The 19,043-nt window shown below is 53.9% G+C and overlaps 3 protein-coding genes across 5 annotated transcripts; 1 reads left to right on the top strand and 2 right to left on the bottom strand.

Moving 5' to 3' along the window:
* The first annotated feature begins 957 nt into the window (after positions 1–957).
* On the top strand, positions 958–5,453 carry SUMF2 (sulfatase modifying factor 2). 2 transcript variants are annotated; one of them, XM_061470486.1, is made up of 9 exons: positions 958–1,034; positions 1,318–1,474; positions 2,518–2,632; positions 3,195–3,239; positions 3,444–3,594; positions 4,091–4,146; positions 4,542–4,626; positions 4,985–5,150; positions 5,231–5,453. In XM_061470486.1, exons 1-9 carry the CDS (start codon positions 986–988, stop codon positions 5,334–5,336), a joined length of 930 nt encoding a protein of 309 aa, XP_061326470.1. In that variant the 5' UTR covers positions 958–985; the 3' UTR covers positions 5,337–5,453. The 2 variants fall into 2 exon arrangements, with proteins under 2 accessions (XP_061326470.1, XP_061326471.1); XM_061470487.1 differs by lacking the exon at positions 958–1,034 and adding an exon at positions 1,168–1,191.
* Positions 5,454–6,124: 671 nt separating this feature from the next.
* PHKG1 (phosphorylase kinase catalytic subunit gamma 1) lies at positions 6,125–11,114 on the bottom strand. Of its 2 annotated transcripts, none has more exons than XM_061470489.1 (10): positions 11,000–11,114; positions 10,659–10,789; positions 10,245–10,420; positions 9,896–9,950; positions 9,300–9,365; positions 8,975–9,138; positions 8,272–8,362; positions 7,286–7,439; positions 7,074–7,199; positions 6,125–6,433 (listed from the first exon to the last, which is right to left on the bottom strand). In XM_061470489.1, exons 2-10 carry the CDS (start codon positions 10,739–10,741, stop codon positions 6,182–6,184), a joined length of 1,167 nt encoding a protein of 388 aa, XP_061326473.1. In that variant the 5' UTR covers positions 10,742–10,789; positions 11,000–11,114; the 3' UTR covers positions 6,125–6,181. The 2 variants fall into 2 exon arrangements, with proteins under 2 accessions (XP_061326473.1, XP_061326472.1); XM_061470488.1 differs by having other exon boundaries at positions 11,033–11,057.
* Positions 11,115–13,676: 2,562 nt separating this feature from the next.
* On the bottom strand, positions 13,677–15,824 carry CHCHD2 (coiled-coil-helix-coiled-coil-helix domain containing 2). The gene is made up of 4 exons (XM_061470490.1): positions 15,711–15,824; positions 15,033–15,270; positions 14,306–14,462; positions 13,677–13,917 (listed from the first exon to the last, which is right to left on the bottom strand). Exons 1-4 carry the CDS (start codon positions 15,758–15,760, stop codon positions 13,907–13,909), a joined length of 456 nt encoding a protein of 151 aa, XP_061326474.1. The 5' UTR covers positions 15,761–15,824; the 3' UTR covers positions 13,677–13,906.
* Positions 15,825–19,043: the final 3,219 nt, after the last annotated feature.

Genomic DNA, 19,043 nt, shown 5'->3' on the forward strand with positions numbered 1-19,043 from the left:
TGTATTGTGTACGTTTGACTTCATCTGTATCTATAGATGCATTCCCAGCCTCTGGCCTACAATAGATCATCTCTGCAGTGGCTGATTCCCTCAGATAACTGAATGCCTTTCTCTCTTGTGCTCCAGTTGGCCAAATGACTCAAAACATCATCCCTGTACAAAAACCTTTCTTTCACAGCTGCCCAAAAAGCCTGCAGCAGCTAGGATTCCCAGGCGGTCTCCTATCCAGGTACTAACTGAGCCTGACCCTGCTTAGCTTCCATCAATCAGACCAGATCGGTGTTCTCAGGGTGGTTACACCGTAGGCAAAACATGGAAAAAGGAGGCTCTGCTGCTGGGGGAGCCTGGGCTCAGAGCTGGAGTCTGCTCTCTTTATGTTGTAAAACTGGGTTGCATTGATCACTTCATGGCTTTGTACTTCCTTACAAATGGAACTGAGCGAGTTAACTTGTTTGGAGGAGTGGTGAAAGACCCAGTATGTGTCATCAGCCTTGTTACACAACATGGTGGCTGGTTTTTAACACTACTACATTAAAGTATTAATGGACAACTAGGGCTATAAACTGGCTTAGGGCAGAGCTGCAGCTCCAGCTCAAGCCTGTGCAGGCAAGCTGCTGGGGTAAAAAGGAGGAGTGGGTTCCTACCCTCCTAAATGATCTTTCTTAACCCCTGTTTTGCTTTGTTAGCAGCCACGCTTCCCTGCTCACGTGCAGCTGCTATACCACCATGAAAACATCCTTAAACAACAACCACTAACCCTAACCCCTCTAACACCCCCTTTAGCCGGTGCCACGCCGGTGGCTCGGGATGGCGGTGGCTGTGTTGGTGTCCCCAGCACCAGGAAGGGGGTCGGTACCCGCTTCTCACACCCGACCACGCGGTCCCTATCCCGGAAGCCCCGCGGGCTCCCGCCGTGGGGCAGGTCCCGGAAGCGCTTCCCGACTCCCGTAGCTCTTCCGTGTCATTGCGGTTGGATCGCGGTGCGATGGCCGCTGCGGCGCTGGCGCTGCTGGCGTGCGGCTGGGCGCTGCGCGGTGAGCCCGGGGACCACAGCGCTCCTTTAAAGGTGCTGCCGGGGTGATTGCACCCGGTTGGAGCCATTCCCTGCCCCGAGACACATGGAAAATGTGGCTTGAAGCGTTCTAAAGCTTGTTACCAAATACAAATCGTAGTCGCTAACGTATCCCTACAGTTACGTGTGTAGGAGACAACCCGATCTCCAGTACATCAAGGGCTTTTACTGCAAATACTTCTTGCTGTCCTGTGTGGTCGTGTTTAGCAATGAAAGTTCTCACCCCGAGTTTCTTCCCTTTTCAGCGTTTGCCCAGGATGACAGCATGGTGCAGCTGCCTGGTGGGAAGTTCCAGATGGGATCCAGCTCTCTGGAGAAGAGGAATGAAGAGGGGCCCGTCAGGGAGGTGACAGTGAAGCCGTTTGCTGTTGACAGATACCCAGTCACAAACAAGGATTTCAGGTAAGGGTGAAGGGTTGCAGAGGTTTGGCTCTGTGTGGGTTACAGGGTCCTGGTAGCCTGGAGGGCGCTGGGTCTTCTGGGGCTGATTCCCAGGTCTGAGAACCAGCCCTGGGATGCTGCCACAAGGACAAAAGAATGTGTTTGTCAGTAGTAAATCATCTCTAGAGGTGAAAGCTGAAGCATCTTACCAGTATAGCTCACGAAAATGCTTCCTTTCCCCCTCTGTTTCTCCTTCTTTTTCTTCGCTTCTTCTTTTCCTTTTCTCCTTCTTCTCATCCCTTTTTTCTTATCCCTTTCTTTTTTCTTTTCCCTTTCTTTTTTCTTTTCCCTTTCTTTTTTCCTTTCCCTTGCAAACACACTTGTGTGTGTGTGTGTTCTTATGTACAGGGCTGTGCTGCTTCAGATTGTAGGTTCCTATAAGTTCCATTTCCATTCTCAAACACCGGATCACTCCACGTATTTTACAGGAGCCCTTGTACAGAGCACTAATAAATGCACTGGGGGAAATGCCTTTATTTGCCTGGCTGAGCCCTTGTTGCTTAAGAAGAGCCAATGCTTCCATGCACCACTGAGCACTCAGCAACACTTAGTAATGGCTGTTACTGCAACTTAGGCAGTGAGGAAGTAAATGGGGCAGAAGCAGGGTGAGATTATTCAGCAGCATGTGACATATGTTTCTGCATTGTAGGGCTGCTTCATTAACAGCAGCTGTGGGTTTAGTGGCCTTTAAGGGATTTTTGGTCTGTGAAGTCATTATCTTTTATGGAAGAGCAGAGTGCAGGGTGAGTTTACCTGCACAGGTAACAGAAACGCCTGTCACATCTGGGAACAGATGTAATTGGGCTGCTTTATCTGTTCAGTCTGTATCAAACTGGCCTGAGCTGTGCTGGGGAGGAGGCGGGATGCTCTGCAGATGGGGTGTCTGTAGGTTGGGTATGTTTTGCCTTGCTCTGATCTTGCTGCGTGTGCAGGTGGCTCTATTTGGTGGTGTGACTCTTGAAGAGCTCTCCCCCAGCCACCTGAGTGTGTTGTGTTTGTGCCAGGGAGTTTGTTAGAGAAAAGAAGTACAAAACAGAAGCAGAAGCGTTTGGCTGGAGCTTTGTCTTTGAGGATTTCGTACCCGAAGAGCTGAAGAAAAAGGTCACCCAAAAACTAGAGGTAAACCTAAACCCCATGGGGATGAGTTTCAGTGATGGGGATGGAGGTGGCATTCCTGATCTCTCTGGTTTAAGTGGAATAAAACCACAGGAGGGGACACCCTTGCTGGTATTGCTTTTCCATTGAGTAGCAGCTGCCTCTCAGTGCAGAGCCTGGCCATTCTCAGTGGTTTGTCTTCAGGTTTGGGTTGTTTTGCTTCTGAACCTAACAGCAGGGTTGAGCCTGAGTAGATTTATGGTGCTTCTGTGTTCACATCCTCTCCAAACACTGTCAAATTGGGCTCATGATTTGCTCCAGTGAGCTGGGAGAAAAGAACGTTTCAAAGTACTTTATTAATCAAACCTTGAAATAGAAACTGTAACCAGCATGGGCTTCTTCATCTGGTTTCCCTTTTGAAAGCAGACACCTCTCTTGGAAAGCACGATCAAAATGCCTGTGATAACCCAGCTCCAACTGCAGCATTGAACCATTTCCAGGCTAAACCAAGTGCTCTTGTTAACATCCACACTGCGGGGTGGTGGTCACCAGCTCAGCTTTCATCCGGTGTCATTTCTTTTCCCAGTCTGCCCCTTGGTGGCTGCCCATTGAGAAGGCGTTTTGGCGACAAGTAAGTAAAGACCTGGGGTGCTGAGTCTTCTCCATGCTGGAAGCATGCATGTATTAGTGTGTGCTGAACCTTGCTGGCCAAAGCCAGGGAAACAGTAGCATCTCTGGATGCTGCATGTTCCATGCCCTGTTCTGTCCTTTGTTCCCTTTTGAATTGAAAAATGTAGAAAATCAATTAAAATCTGTTTGATGCAATTCTTGCCAGCCCTCAGGTCCTGGCTCCAGCATAAAGGACAGGCTGCACTACCCGGTGCTGCATGTGAGCTGGAATGATGCGCAAGTGTACTGTGCCTGGAAAGGGAAGAGGCTCCTGGCAGAGGAGGAATGGGAATTTGCTGCCAGGGGAGGACTGGAGCGTACGTACCCCAGGCTCTGTTCCCAAACTGAGGCATTGAGCAGTGTTCATTGTGTCAGATCCAAACCTCCATCAGGGGTGCTTCCGGAGGTTAATCTGTGGGGCTGAACCACCTCTTCTGGCCTGGGAGTCAAATTGTTTTATGGAAGAAGTGGCTTATATATGGTCTTAATATATGTTCCTAAACAAAGGAATGGGGCAAGGAGTGAGCCACCTGCCCCCACACACTGAGGGTGGCATAAAGCAGCCACTGGGATTGCTTGAGGGGATTGCAGGACTCCCTGATGCAAGTGATGGTTTGTGAATGGGAAGCTGTTGCTGATTCCCATCTCTCCTTGGCACTGTCTGGAGGGATGACACTGACAAGCCCCATCCAGAAAACCCTTCTCCATGTCCCAAGCTGAGCAGGAAATGGTGGACATGAAAGCCTGGTTAAAAACAGGCAGATAGAGATGTTGGCATGGCCCGGGGTAACGCATGGCTCTTCCTCCTTGCAGAAAGGGTGTATCCCTGGGGAAACAAGTTTCAGCCGAACCGTACAAATCTGTGGCAGGTAAGAGCTTTAAAATCATCCCATCTACACTGAGCTCATCTGAGGGGGGTGTTTAACTTGAGCAGACTCTGCGTGGCTGCCTAAAGTGGCTGCATGGTCCTGGGAAGCAATGCAGGGTACCAGAATTGAGCTCCGGATGGGGTATCCAAAATACCATTGGAGGGGGCAGGCTCAGCCCAGCTTCCCTGGAAAACCAGGATTCCAGGTTCCAAAAATCCATACATGGATTTGTTTGGAAAGGGGGTTGTCCTGGGAGAAGCTGAGTGAACTCTCTCAGCCAGAAATGCTGTGTAGAGTTAATTTGCAATGGGGAGTTACTTCCATGGTTCAGGTGTAACACAGTCCTGTGAAGAGTGGAGCAATGGTAGTCTTTGGAATGATCTCTCTTCCCACAGGGAGATTTCCCAAGGGTCGACACGGCTGAAGATGGTTATCACGGCGTCTCGCCGGTGACGGCGTTCCCTCCTCAGAACAGCTATGGTACGGAACAGGCATCCCTGCTTTGGGGAATGGCACCTGCTTCCTAAATTAACTCTGCTTACAAAATCCTGTAGTTGTGGCAGAGTTTCAGGTATGATGCGGGACCACATCAGCATCTTGATAGAGTAACCAAGCCCAGCAGAAGCAGTGATGCCACGTCCTCACACAGATGGGACACGTTAAGGGTCCAGATGTAACCTGGGACCAGTTTGAAGTACAGTGAAGAGCTGCTGCTTTCCAGTCTCACCATTAACTCGTGCTCTTGCAGCAACGATGGGCCCACTTCTGTGCACCAAAGGGCTTTTGCAGCCCATACAGATGGGCTCTCAGAATTCAAACCCTCCCATGTCTCACTCAGGGCTCTATGACCTGCTGGGGAACACCTGGGAGTGGACCGCATCCGAGTACCTGACTCCGGGGCTGGCATCAAGGCAGCGCGCTCAGAACATGCGGGTCCTGAGAGGAGCCTCCTGGATTGACACCGCCGATGGGTCTGCAAACCATAAAGCTCGTGTTACTACCAGGTAGGTCTGGGCAGTGCCCCAGGATGGAAGCGTTCACTAGGAAGGATCCCTGATTTCGGTCTCTTCTTTTTCCCTGGGAGAATGGGGAACACACCAGACTCAGCCTCTGACAACCTCAGCTTCCGATGCGCTGCCGATGTTCCGCCTCTCGTGGCCAAGGAAAGCTGGACCAAACCTGAGCTCTGAGCAGGTCACTCACTCAGGAAGAGCTGAGGGCATTTTCTCCTGTGGAGATGAACAGCAACCCCCAGCAGTCGCTTTTATTAAACCCCAGTTTAAAACATTAAATACTTCCAGCTAGAACTGCTTTCCGCACCGGGATGCTGGGGCACCAGCAGGGATTGGGAATGGCAGGCTGGGTGCTTCGTCTGTAACATCCTTTTGGTGTGGTTGATATTACAGCTCTCCTCTTGGTGTCCGTTCTAAGCGAGCTGAGGGGTGCATGTGTGCAGGACCAAGGTCTGCTCCACCCTGGGCATGGGGCTGTCCTGAGGGGCTGCTGACGGGGTAAACCAATGGGGGCACATCTCTGGAAGGGGGACATCTCAGGAATTCCCAGCTCTGTACCATCTGCAGAGCCATCCCAGGAACAGAACAAGGCACCTTTACTGACTGTTGAGCAATGGCAAAATGATGCCTGTGCTCATTTCTAAGTGCACAGAGCAGTGACCTACCTCTCCTAGGTCTTGCAACCAGCACAAACTCTGCCACCAAACCTGATGGCACCAGGAGCCCTGAGCACATTGGTGGGTGAAGACAGTGCCCAGGGCACTGCTCATCCCTCCTCTACCTACGAGTGTCCCACAGTGGTCCCACTTCAGTGCCCATGGCTGAGCCTTCCCCATCAGGAGCTGATTACAGCTCTGTTAGAGCATCTCCTCCAAACCCATCCCTGGGGCACCCACCCGCCCCCCAGGGGCAAATCACTGCACCTGATTTGAGGCCGGTGCAAAGAGCAAAAGCAAAAGCCATCACCCTTTGGCTTTCAAAGGTTTTATTCCTTGTGAGGAAGCTCGCTGCTCACAGCGTGATCAGAACAGCTCCTCCTCGGCCGCCAGGGTCAGCAGGATGGCCTTGCAGGTGTTCTCGAAGAGGGCAGCTCTGTTCTGCGCCTCCCCCTTCTTCACCCAGTGCCGGTAGGTCCTGAAGGCGCAGGCGTCGATCAGCTTGCGGACGGGCTTCAGGGCGTACGGGTCCCGCACCACCAGCTCCCTGGTGACGGCCTTGACGAGCCGGTACTGGTAGTAGATGCGGACCGATGCCAGGACGGTCAGGCAGATCACCTGCGGCACAGCGGGCACAGGCGGGGGGGTGAGCACAGTCCTACAGCAGGACCAGATCAGTCCCCATACATCCCATGTGGCTGCTGCCTGTGTGGAGGAGTCGGGAGGCAGCCTGGCTCCCGGCACAGGTTTAGTCCCGTGTGTGTGGAGTGAGCTTTTTCCTTAATGGCAAAACTACAGCTCAGTCCTAAACGTGTCACCTAATGCCCTTCTGGGTGCCTTAGCACTGCCCTATCGACTGGCTGTAAGGAAGTGAAAGGATTCCTCTCTTCTGTCAGCTTCTGCATCATTTGATGCACCCGTGGGATGTCAGCTTCATTGATTCTCCTTTAGAACTGATCTTGTGCACCTGTGGGATGTCAGCTTCATCGATTCCCCCTTAGAACTGATCTTATTTCTTCATAGAACCCTATGGTAGCGGGAGCCAGGTTTATCCCTTCTCTTATTCCCTTCTGTGAAAAAGCCCTTAGGAAGTACCACAAAGCAAGCACAATAGTGCTGGGGAGAAGCATCTCCTCCCAGACCGCCGCATCCTGCCAAAGCCCAGGTCCATCAGCCGTCCTGACTCCCAGTTTCCTGCAGCTCAGCTGGGAAATCCATCCCACCTCTTGGCTCCAGGTCACCGCATCCCCATCCTCACCTTGAACTTGCGGAAGGGGCTGAAGTGCCGGACCTCCTCTGTATCGTACTGCTGGAAGAAGGGGTGTGCGAGCGCCTCTTCGGCCGTGTACCGCTGCCGCGGGTCCACCACCAGGAACCGGGAGATCTGCAGCAGCACAATGGCTCCATCCGGGCTATCCCAGGTGTCCACAACTTCCCCACACCAAGGCTTTCCCATCCCCAAGCTCCTACCAGGTCCTTGACGGTGTCCGAGCGGTCGTCCCACTCCGGGGAGCCGAACTGGTAATCCCCATTCATGATCATCCGCAGCATCAGCATCTGCTTGCGGTGCCAGAAGGGAGGCGAGCCGGCCAGCAAGGTGTACATGATCACCCCGGTGCTCCACCTGCAGGTAACCCACATGGATCCCAAAGCCCTCCCTGGCGCCCATGGGGCACCCAGCAGCATAGCTCAGGCTCCCCTCAACGTGGCTTTGCCTCCCTGGGACACCAGGAGGAGCCTGCCCTGCCTGGTGCGTGCTGCTGGGGCTCATCAGCCCTGATGGGTAATGGGGAGCAGGGGCTGCCCCACTTCTGGGGAGGGATTTGGGGTTTCCGAGCTGAGCTGATGTGGAGCTGCTGCCCCGGATGCTGCAGGAGGAAACTGGAGGTCGAAGGTATTTGTCTTGTGTTTTATAGGGTAGGGAGAGGGTGCAGGAGGGTGGGATGTGATGGGACACAATGGCACAGCAAGGCTGGAAGCTCTGGCGCTGTCTCAGCTCAGGCTGTGGTGTGTTAAGTGTCCTGTTTAAGCTGAAAAGGGGCTGTAATGCTCCAGTGTGTTTTGAGTGCATGGTTACACCTCTGACCCCTGCACACCTGAGCCTGAAGCCACCAGAGATGGTGGCAAAGTCCTTGCAGGGCCCTGAGCTGGCTGCTCTCTCCGGTCTTACTATGGGGGATATTTAAAAGGCCCCTGTGTCTTGGAGCCAATCCTGAGCTGATTGTTATGAACACAAAGTGTTGCTTTCAACCCTACCTGAGAGGGTAAAGCAGGGGGACAGGCTTGACCCCAGCCTGCTTCTCCCCCAGCCCTGTAACAGAGCCTCCTAGTCACCAGCACAGCCCCTCGCAACCCCTGAGGTTGCCTTTTGATGCCTCATTTAACTCTTTCTGACACTCAAATGGGAGTCCATGTGCCCAGTGTCACTCTGCTCTGGGGACTGGGGTCTCACTCACATATCCACCTCCTTCCCGTAGCCTTGGTGCTCGTCGTCCATGGAGCACTGCAGGATCTCAGGGGCCAGGTAGCCAGGAGTGCCACAGATCTCTGTCAGGACAGGACACAGCATCCACATGAGCCACCCCGGAGGGATTGTGCCATTCCCACCCAGGATGGGTGCTCAGGGGCTGGATCCCAGCTGGGATCAGTGATGGGGCTCGTGTGAATCTCACTGGTGACCCTTCTTGGTGTGCTACAATGGCTTAAAGCAAGTGAAGAGAGCAATGGGGAAGGCAGTGGAGGGGATGCCCATTGTTGGATAGCTGGCTCTATGCAGGGTGGGAGCTGGGGGGAAAAAGCCTTGCTGTTGGGCAGTAAATGGATGGTGTGATGAGGATTGACTGGAGGGGAAGAGAAGTGGAAAGAACAGGATGGGTTTGTACCTCCTCGTGGCAAGGAGTGTGGCGTGGGGGCCGTGTGCGGGCAGAGCCAGGCTCGTGTGTGAGCAGGAGCGCACCCTAAGCCGAGAGGCACCAATCTGCACCCATGGCAGCGAGACTGGCTCCAAGGGGAGAGTGGGGCTGGAGAGACCACACTGACTTAGTGGTGGCCTTGGCAGTGCTGGGGGAAAGGCTGGACTTGATGATCTTAAAGGTCTTTTCCAGTCTGGTTGATTCTATGACTTGTGGTGGCATCATCCCTACCTCCCCGTCCTCCTACCTTTGAGCTTCTCATTCTCCTGCAGCTGGCAGGAGAAGCCGAAGTCCGTCAGCTTGATGTTCATGTCGTCATCCAGGAGGATGTTCTCCGGCTTCAGGTCCCGGTGGACGATGTTGATGGAGTGCAGGTACTGGATCACCTCCAGCAGCGCGTGCATGATCTTCCTGGGGATGGGTGACAGCAGCTCTCCCAGCTCGAATGCCCACGAGCACCGTGCTCCCGGGGGTGGGAACAGGGAGCGCTCAGCCCCGGGGCCGGTTTTGCCCATGGGTGCTTTGAACGCACCCTCTGCTTCTGCAAAGGGGTTTTCAGCATCTGGCCCTACCTCGTCTCCTTCTCGCTCAAGGTGACTTTCTCAGTGAGGTAGTCAAAGAGCTCCCCTCTCCTCATCCTGCGGGAGGGAGGGAGGGAAAAGGGAGACAGTGGCTGAGCTGCAATGGAAAACTGGCCCCTGGGGAGGGTCAGTGCCCCTTAGCAACCCATGGCACAACAGGACAAGCTGGCTCCTTAATAAGAAGGGGGCAAAAATGCCTTTATATGCTGCGAAACATCAGGCAGCAGGGGAAAGGCTGTCCCTGGAGAGGGCAGGTTTGGGATGGGGCTCTCCCAGTGTCATCATCCTCCACTGATGTCCCTCCTGCTGCCCTGGCATCAGGGGTTGTGGTGTCACATACACCCTAGTGCCACTGAGCATATAAATAACCTGTGGGGATGCACAGCAGCTCCCACCAAAGGTTACAGGGAAACCTGAGCAGCGCTGACAGAAGGGAAACACTGCTCGGAGCAATCGAGGCTCCTTTCTACCCTAGCAAGAGCTAGTTGTCCCTCCACTGAGCACTGTTTGGGCCATAAGAAGCTGGTCCAGTGCTGGCTGTCTACAGAGTGGGAATGGACTTGGGGTGATGGCGAGCTGGTACTTACAGGTCAAACACCAAGAAGAAGAAGGTGCTGGATTCGTAGCTGTCCTTCAGCTGGACTGCAATAAAGCACAGGGAGGATGAGCACGGTGTAGAGCATCTTCCTGCCCATTAAGAGACTAAAACCTGGTGATCTAATTGCTAATTCAATTAATGAGGAGTTGATTTGGTGGGGAGACAACCTGGGCACTGCTGGTCTGTGTGCAGGGGCAGAGCAGACGCTGCTCAGAGCAGGTGCCCCGCATCACTTCAGGACCATCAGTCTGACCCTCAAGGATTTCATCCCAAAACCCCTTCCTGGGCTAAATGGGGCAGACACCCCCCCTTGCCCTGATGCTCGGAGCCAGACTTACTGACATTGGGGTGGCCCGAGACCTTCCGGAGGATGTCGATCTCTTTGGTGGTGGCCTCTCGCAGCTCCTGCACCTCCTTGGGGGAGATGTTCCCCGCGGTGATGTCGATGATCTTCACAGCGTACTCCTGCCGCGTGGTCTTGTGGATGCACCGACGGACCACGCTGCTCACCCCCCTGCCAGGGACAGCACCAATGGGGGCTCCCATTGCCCCCCCCGCCAGCCCATTGCCACCGGGGCTGGTCGGTGTTTTCAAGCCCAAGAGGTTTCCCTCCCTTGGGATGGAAGATTTCGAGCCGATGGAAAATGCTGCTTCATGCTATTTTTAACCCCCTGCTGCCACGGGCCCTGTTCCTATCGGATTCCCAGGGAACACTGTACTGGGGCACACAGGAAAACAAACCCAAGCTTTACCTGCCCAAAACCTCCTTCGGCTCATATTTTTCATAGAACTCCTTGGATGAGTTCCAGTCGGGCAGATCTTCTTCCTTGGTCATCTCTGGCTCCTGTCCGGTGGCACTCTGGGCTTTGCTGGTGGAAAGGAGCTGCAAGGAGAAAAGAGCAAGGATGGGCACTCGCTGCATTGAGGCAGAGCCCCTTGATCCCCTCCGGAGGAGAAAAGACTGAGGATCAGATCCCGGACCAGAAACCAAAGGAAGATCTCACTGGGGACAGAAGCAGCCTGGCTGGGACCAAGGCTTCGGGAAGCGCTGCAGCACCTCAAAACCCCATCCCTTCCTGTGGAGCATCCGCACCCAGCTCACGGGGCATCATCCTCCGGCTCCTACCGTGTGCCAAGGGCTTTGCCACGCTCCTCCTGGTTCCTCCAACCCGGCAAAAGGACTGAGGAGGGAAATGGGTGCGAGGGGCGGTGAAGCAGCGTGAGGAGCTGAGGGGGGGGGGGGGGGGGTGAGGTGCTGCTGGGGGCAGGGTGCCTGGGGACAGCCGGTGCTGCGGGGTCAGCTGGGGCCGAGGGCAGGGCTGGGTGAGGAGACAAGCCAGAATCAGTGAGCTCCCTCGCATGCTCAGCTGCCAGCAGCCAACAGGGCTCCCGACGGGCTCCTGTCCCATTCCTTCTTCCCGGAGGAGGAATGCCGTGACAGTGCTTTGGCAGAGGAGGGGGAATAACCAGTCCTCCCCATCCCTGGTGTTCACTGCCGTTCCCCTTTAAACCCTGGGAACAGCTTCTTCCTGTGCCCAGCATTGCTGAAATCCCAATTGTCCAGGTCCAGCTGCTCCGCAAGCACACGGAGACCAAGCAGTGCGCGTGGGAAGCAGCAAAACTGCCCCCTTGGGGTGACAGCAGGAGGGCAAAGAGCCCCAGTAGCGCAGGTTTCCCTTTGCCTTCATCTCCGAGGGGGGGGAAAGCTCTGCCAGGAGGCAGCCAGGCAGGTTCGCACCTCTGAGTTCAAATCTTCTTATCGGTGCCCTGACCCGGTTAAGGACCGAAGCTATGGACGATGCCTAACGCGGGCTGGAGCGTTTCTGAACAGCCCGGGGTTTGCTCTAATAACGTTTTAGGTGCTGGTAGCAACGCCAGAGCAATCGGGGCTAAAACCAACAGGGTTTAGGCAGGAGCCGGGAGAAGAAAAGATCTCCGAGGTGGGGGGAAAACATCAGCTTCGATTGGGTTTGAAGCTGAAAACTCCAAGTCCTGGAGTTGGTGTTTGGGGAAGGGCTGGAGGCTGGGGAGCACCTGCGGGTGCTGCCGGATGGGAGGAGAGAGCCAGGAGCTTGTTTATAATACCCTGATATTATATATATCCCGATATATATACCCTGATAGGAGAGCAGCTGCTCCGGGCGCTACCAGGATAAGCCGGTTCTATTATCAGAGCTTTCGAGCTCCATGGGAGTGGAAAGGGGGAATAAAGGAGGTTGGGGGGGGCACAGAGAGGTTTCTCTCTTAAGGCGGTGATGGAGGAACGCAAATGGAGGCGGCGCTGGCCATGCCCGCCCCGCTGCTGTGGATTCGCGTCTTTGCCTCGGTGAATCCTCAATAACACACAAATACCCATTGGGATCCCGCCGGAGAGCTCGGGCTAAGGCAGGGTTTAGGCCGGAACGGGAGTGCCTCCCCCCCCACCCCGACCCCTTCATTTCCCCCTCCAGATCCCCCCCAGCACCGGGCCCCGGAACCGGCCGGAGCTCAGCAAACACGGGCAGAAAGCGCTCAAGGTAACGCCGGGATCCACGTCCCCGGGCTCCCCCCGGGCCCCCGCCCCGCCGCCGCTGCGCTCACCTCGCCGCGGGCAGCCCGGGTCCGCCGCCGCCGCGGAGCGCCCCGTTCCCGGCCCCGTTCCGCGGGCGGGCGAAGGGCAGCGGCCGGGGCGGGCCGAGGAGCGGCCGCCGAGCCAAAAATACAGCGGGGGGGGGGGGACGGGGACCGGGCCGGGCACCAGCGGCGGCGCCGCGGATGGGGCTCCCCCCCCCCCGCCGGCCCGGGGTCTAAACCCCGCGTTGAGCCGGCCCCGAGCCGCTCCTCGGCGGTGCAAGGGAAGCCTCGGCTCGCCCGGCACCTGCGTGTCCGGGTGCCTCCTCCCCGCTGTCCGCCGCGGGCGCTCCTGCTCTTCGCTTTCCCCTTCCCTTCTTTTCCTCAGCGCGGTGAACACCGAGCAGCCGGGGTGGGAGCTTGAGCAGCGGGAGGCAAGCGGCTCCTGCCGCAGGGAAAGGTGGGTTTGTCCTTATCCCCCTTCCCAACACTGATGTTATTCTTCCAGGAACGGCAGATCCGAGATGGAGGAAGGTTTTCAGGAGCAGCTCGGGAAGACCAGGCCACGCCGTTTTAAGTGTTTTTAGCAGGAATCTCAAGGTCATTCCCCCCGCACTCCCCAGCGAGGGTCCCTCCTCCGTGCACCTTCCAGCCCAGCTGAGGTACTGGAGTGTTTTACTCCATAGGTTGCAGGGGCTCAGCAGGGCATGAGCTGCCTGCTCCCTCCGACGGGAAAAGGAGGGCTCGCACCCTGCATCGATAAATACCCTTTATGTGGAGATGGTTTGTTCTCTTCCTGCAGCAGCTTTGTTGCCTACACGAGGAGCAAAGAGAAGGCTGGAGCACCCCGTCGTGTTTCAGGCTCCTATCACAACATGGAGGAAGAGAAAACCTCAGCTGGTATCATCAGGAACTGCAGCTCTTGGAGCATACAGCTGCATGGCAGCCTATGGGCTACCTAGGTAATCCTACCAGGGATCTTGGCCAAGGGGAGGGATTTGTCAGAACCTCTTGAATGGAGGAGCAACAGGAGGCTACTGGGGAGTCAAGGCCCACCACATGAGGAACAACATACGTGGGGCCACACGTCACCTCCCTGTCACTACACATTTTAAGCAGTAGAAGCTGCCTGCGGGGTTCAAGTGTTCACAGCAGAACAAAGAGCAGTTTATTTACACACGGTGTCACATTCAACACAACAATCAGCAAACCAGTAACACAAATCAGCTCATTCCACTTTATTCATTCTTCCATTTTGTGCTAAATCAATTTGCAGCTGTAAGTCGTAGCACATCTGTAGCGGCTATGGCAGGAATCAAGCCACAAGGAGGACAAGAGTGTGAATACATCAACTAGTAAAGTTTCAACTTTAGGCTTTATTACTGAAGCTTTTTCTTCATTCACAGATCAGTTCTTGCAAGATGACATTCAGCAGCCTTGTTCTGAAGGCTTAGGCTAAACCTGAAAGGTAAGGAGTTGGCAAAGTTAACAGTAGTAAGGTTTGGATCCCTGAGAGATCTGTTGGGGTGTTCCTTCTCCCTCATGCTAAGCTGGCCACACACCAGCAGTGCCAATTCTCCCCCAAGTGTGCTGCCACCGCTCTCTCACACTGTCAACTTCAGTCCATGCATAAAAGCTTTGGGAATTCATCTTCCCCACACCACCCCACCTCCAACTATATGGATGGGACCAAAACAGGACAGCAGCTTGCTGTAACAGACTCCACTGTACATGTACTCTAAGTATTCCCACTGTGTACTGCATGGACTGAAAAAAAACAGGACATTATTCCCACATTCATTTTACTGATCAACTCCTTCAGTAGTTGCCTGGAGCACTGCTCGCTTACCATTAGCAAACCTGCATTGCTTCAGCACCTCACTGAAGCCCTCACACAGCTTGAGGTCAGTCTGGTTCTGGGCACACTCCAGGAATTGCTTCATTTCATACTGGCAAGGAGCAAACTGCTGCTGCTGCTGGTAGGCAGGCTGGGCTGCCTGCGGCTCCTGAAACAGCAGAGACCCCCATAAGCACCCTTCAACAGCTCCAGCCTCCGAGGCCAAACTACCCTGGTGCTGCTGGGTGTTTCTTCCCTGCATTTCAGTCAAAATGCTGTGTTGCCTTTTAAATGGAAAACAGATAATGGGGTGAAGGACAAAACAGGCTTCCAGCAGTGGCTTGGCACATTCTGAACAGTTTCCTACATTACAGACACTCGGGTAACTTTGGATACACTCGGGTAACATCATTATCTTAATGACTGAGCAGCACAAGACGATCTCACATTAGATCTTGCCATTGTAAGATCTGGTACATTAAAGTCCTGCTTGAATCAGAATACTACAGCAGAAAACAACTGTTAACACCCTGCCACAAGCATGTTATCACCCCTGGATCCCTTGGGGCTAGTTTTAGGAGATGGTGATTGTAGCAACCACCTTGGAGAGTTGAGTCTCCATGGAAAGATATGACTTGTGTAGGCTTTATGTCTACAGCAGTTCCCTGAGCCTATATGTAACTGCTTTGCCAAGTTACCTGCACTTCATTAGTGGGTGTCCCGTTGTGCTTTCTCTTACCTGATAAGTAATATCAGGCCGCGCAGCTTCAGAGCTGCTTCCTCCACCAAATCCTCCTGTCAGCGCATGGCCTATGGTATGGCCCACAGCAGAGCCCACGGCCACTCCAGCAGCAGTTGTAGCCATCTGTGCCATCAGACCAGGCTGCTTCGGCGCGGGAGCAGCCACAGCAGAAGCCGGAGCCGCTGCGGGGACAGGCGCCTGTGCCGGAGCTGGAGCTCTCATCTGTGGCGCTCGACTGCAAGGACATGAAGAGAAAGCTCAGCTCATGGCTCCAAACACAGCGGGCAGAGGCACAAGCTCCTCCTCATCACACCCTGCACACTGACGGCAAGAACTCAGTGTCCTGGCGAGTGATTTATGCACATCAAAGTCAGGCTTTCGAGCTTCTTTTTGCGTGTTTTAAAGGCCACCAGCACCCCGCCACCCAGAGCGCTGCGCTATTCTGCGGTTAACGAGATACAACCCGAAAGGAGCCGATTAAATCGGGCCTTAACGCCCAGGCCCCGCGCCGAGCGGCCGCTGAGGAGCTCCACATCCACCCCCGTGCCCCGCTAACCGAGCCCAGAGCGCCCGGGGCCCGCTCCCCGCCCAACCCCGCAATGGCGGAGAGGCCTTCGCCGCCCGCGGCCTACACGAGGGGGCGGCTGAGGAGGAAACGGGCCCAGCGGGCCTCACCTGGCGGGGGGCGCCACGCGGGACGTGCGGCTGCGGCCGCCCCTCGGCATCGCGGCGGTGCGGGGAGGGCTGAGGCGAGGAACGGAGCGCGGAGGACAGGAGAGGAGAGGAGCGGGACCGGACCGCGTCCAACCGCCGCTGAAGGTCACCCGGCACTGCCCGTGCGTGCTTACGTCACGCCGCAACGCCGCGCGGGGAGGTGGGGCTTGCGCAGGCCACGCCCCCTTCCCCGATGGGTTGGCGGGAAACGGAGCAGTGGCGGTGAACGGTTAAACGGTGTCAGAACGGTTTCTGAAGGGTTAAACGGCGTCTGAACGGTTTCTGGACCGTTAAATGGTGTCTGAACGGTTTCTGGACCGTTAAACGGCGTCTGAACGGTTTCTGGACCGTTAAATGGTGTCTGAACGGTTTCTGGACCGTTAAACGGCGTCTGAACGGTTTCTGAACGGTTAAACGGCGTCTGAACAGTTTCTGGACCGTTAAACGGTGTCTGAACGGTTTCTGAAGGGTTAAACGGTGTCTGGACGGTTTCTGAAGGGTTAAACGGTGTCTGGACGGTTTCTGAAGGGTTAAACGGCGTCTGAACGGTTTCTGGACCGTTAAACGGTGTCTGAACGGTTTCTGAAGGGTTAAACGGTGTCTGGACGGTTTCTGAAGGGTTAAACGGTGTCTGGACGGTTTCTGAAGGGTTAAACGGTGTCTGAACGGTTTCTGGACCGTTAAACGGTGTCTGAACGGTTTCTGAATGGTTAAACGGTGTCTGAACGGTTTCTGGACCGTTAAACAGCGTCTGAACGGTTTCTGAAGGGTTAAACAGCGTCTGAACGGTTTCTGGACCGTTAAACGGTGTCTGAACGGTTTCTGGACCATTAAACGGTGTCTGAACGGTTTCTGGACCGTTAAACGGTGTCTGAACGGTTTCTGAATGGTTAAACGGCGTCTGAACGGTTTCTGAAGGGTTAAACGGCGTCTGAACAGTTTCTGGACCGTTAAACAGCATCTCAGTGTGTGCCTATGGAGGATCGGTCCCTATGGAGAAACCCGGGGACACCGGGAAGGAGCTCGTAGAAATAAGAGGTCTTCCTTCCACAGTGTAGCCATGGAGTTAGATCCCGAGCTGCTAACACTGAGGTAAACACTGCACTCCCTTAAATGGAGTCAATGGAACGCTGCTTAGATGGAGTTCTCTAGACAAAACACGATGGGGTTTGGAACCCGGTGTTAATGATGGGCCTGAGAGATTTATAAAGGAGTGAGTTATTTAATAAGGGTAGGGGGAAAATGCAAGTTATGCCCTATAACTTGCAATACAATCAAGTTACATTCCAGGCAGGGTTCACTGCCTCAATCCCCAGGTAAAATTGATCTGAATAGCTGCTTATTCAGTTAATATAGCACACAAGTTTGGTTTCTCATGATCTAAACCTCATTGAAAAGATATACATAGGATTAGACCCAATTAGTTAATAATCTCACCAATAGATTGGAACTGGGTGATCTTACAGTCCTTTCCAACCCAAAGCTTTCTGTGATTCTAAGACATGGAACAAGTCTGTTTCCTGTTATAAGCAAGCGTTTTGCTTCTTGTTCTGGGAGCACATATAGACACGTTCATCCACAAAATGACACTATAATGTTGTCACTCGGTTATAAAGCCGTTACCGTGATAAAACATCTCTTGTTCATCATCTCTTCAGCTGTAAGGGTGTTGTGCAAGACCAGCCGTTTCAACCTCATTCAACAGGCAGTAGTTACATCCCCTTACACGAATGAAGCATTAATACTGTGAGTTTATATAGCAATGGCAATTTGCAAGCATGGAAAAGCAGTTGCTGTTAATGCCAAAATTATTAGGAGATAAATATAAATCAATCATGAACAGCAGTATCCACCAGTTCCAGCTGCTGGTGCCAACGCAGGAGCTCATCTCTGCATGCATCCCCTCTCTGGTTCTGTCACTCTTGGCCTCTCTCCATCCTGGCTGTTCCCCGGGCAGCTCTGCCTCTGGGCGTTGGTCAGATGCCCTGAGGCTCTGTGAGCTTTGCGCTCCACTCCAGTCATTAATTCACTTCAGACCTAGCGCTTCCAGACATCCCATGGTGTCCGGTTGGTGTCCAGAGAGGGAAATGTGGCAGTGTTCAGGGCCAGGTTGGACAGAGCCTTGGGCTGACATGGTCTATTGCGAGGCATCCCTGCCAATGGCAGGGGGATTGGAGATCGATGATCTTAAGGTCCTTTCCAACTCCAACTCTTCTATGATTTTATGCCCAGACCTCATCTTATTTAAGGCCCAAGCCACAAACATCTGAGATTGGGTGATTGATTTCCCTGCTGCTTTAGCGCATCTCTTGGTTGCCCCCTTCTATGTCGGTCGTCTGCTCCTTCCTGTTGTCCCCCTCCTTGGCTTGCACAGGTATCAGCACACAGTGTAGCGAGCAGGTTTTTACTGTAGTTTATACATCAGCTAGAGTTCAAACAACTCATTTCTTAATGAGTGGTTTTCTCAGCTCCTTTTTATTAATATTTATTAATATTTATAATTATTAACTCCTTTTTAATGAATAGTTTTCATTTTCCCTTTGCTGGCAGAGGGATTCTTGTGGCTTGAAGTGATTTTGCAACTGTCTCTCTCTGAATGGGTTTTGTTTGGGAGAACAATGCATGCAGGGATGGCGTGACGGGCAGTGTGAATGCTGCCATTGTGTTTCCTCCTCTTGCCTTCCTTGGGAAAAGGAGCAGAGCTTCTGTCTGAACTTGCTCTGGGATCTGCTGATGCCCAGCAATACAATGGAAACAGGGAAGGGATGGAGTGCAAGGAGCCACCCCAAAGTAAAACCATAACAGTGGTGATGGGGGGTCAGAGCAAGCAAAGATCCGTTTCCATCCACTTTTGTGTTGGTAGACCAGAGACACTCGCTGGTTCTTAAACTACAGGCAGACGGGTGTTGGTGCTAGTGCTGATAGAGAGGTATAAAGGAAAGAAGATCCAGCCTGATTGCTGTTGGTTGTATCCATCTAATTCCAAGCAGCACTATTGGGTCTGCTGGCTGCATTTAGAGGTGGGATACCTGGATGATCCTAGGTCTGTGAAACAGATGATGAAATCTTTTTGCTCAACGATGGAGCATATTCTTCCCAAGACAAGGCCTGGGAGGATGCATTGACACCTGCTCCAGAGCCAGGCAGAGCACGAGGCTGTGGTGTACGCTGAGAAAACCAAACTTCGTGTGCTTTGGATGCTTCTTGCCCAAATTCCATGTCCCAGGAAGCGTCCTGGTAAACTCTGGGACCACAACAGGCCCTCAGCAAGGTCCCTCTGCACCGGGGGCACCA

This window comes from Pezoporus flaviventris, unplaced genomic scaffold, assembly GCF_033815535.1.
Source record: "Pezoporus flaviventris isolate CSIRO_AGI_PZ_B2104156 unplaced genomic scaffold, CSIRO_AGI_Pfla_v1 ptg000063l, whole genome shotgun sequence".
NCBI classification, from domain to species: domain Eukaryota; kingdom Metazoa; phylum Chordata; class Aves; order Psittaciformes; family Psittacidae; genus Pezoporus; species Pezoporus flaviventris.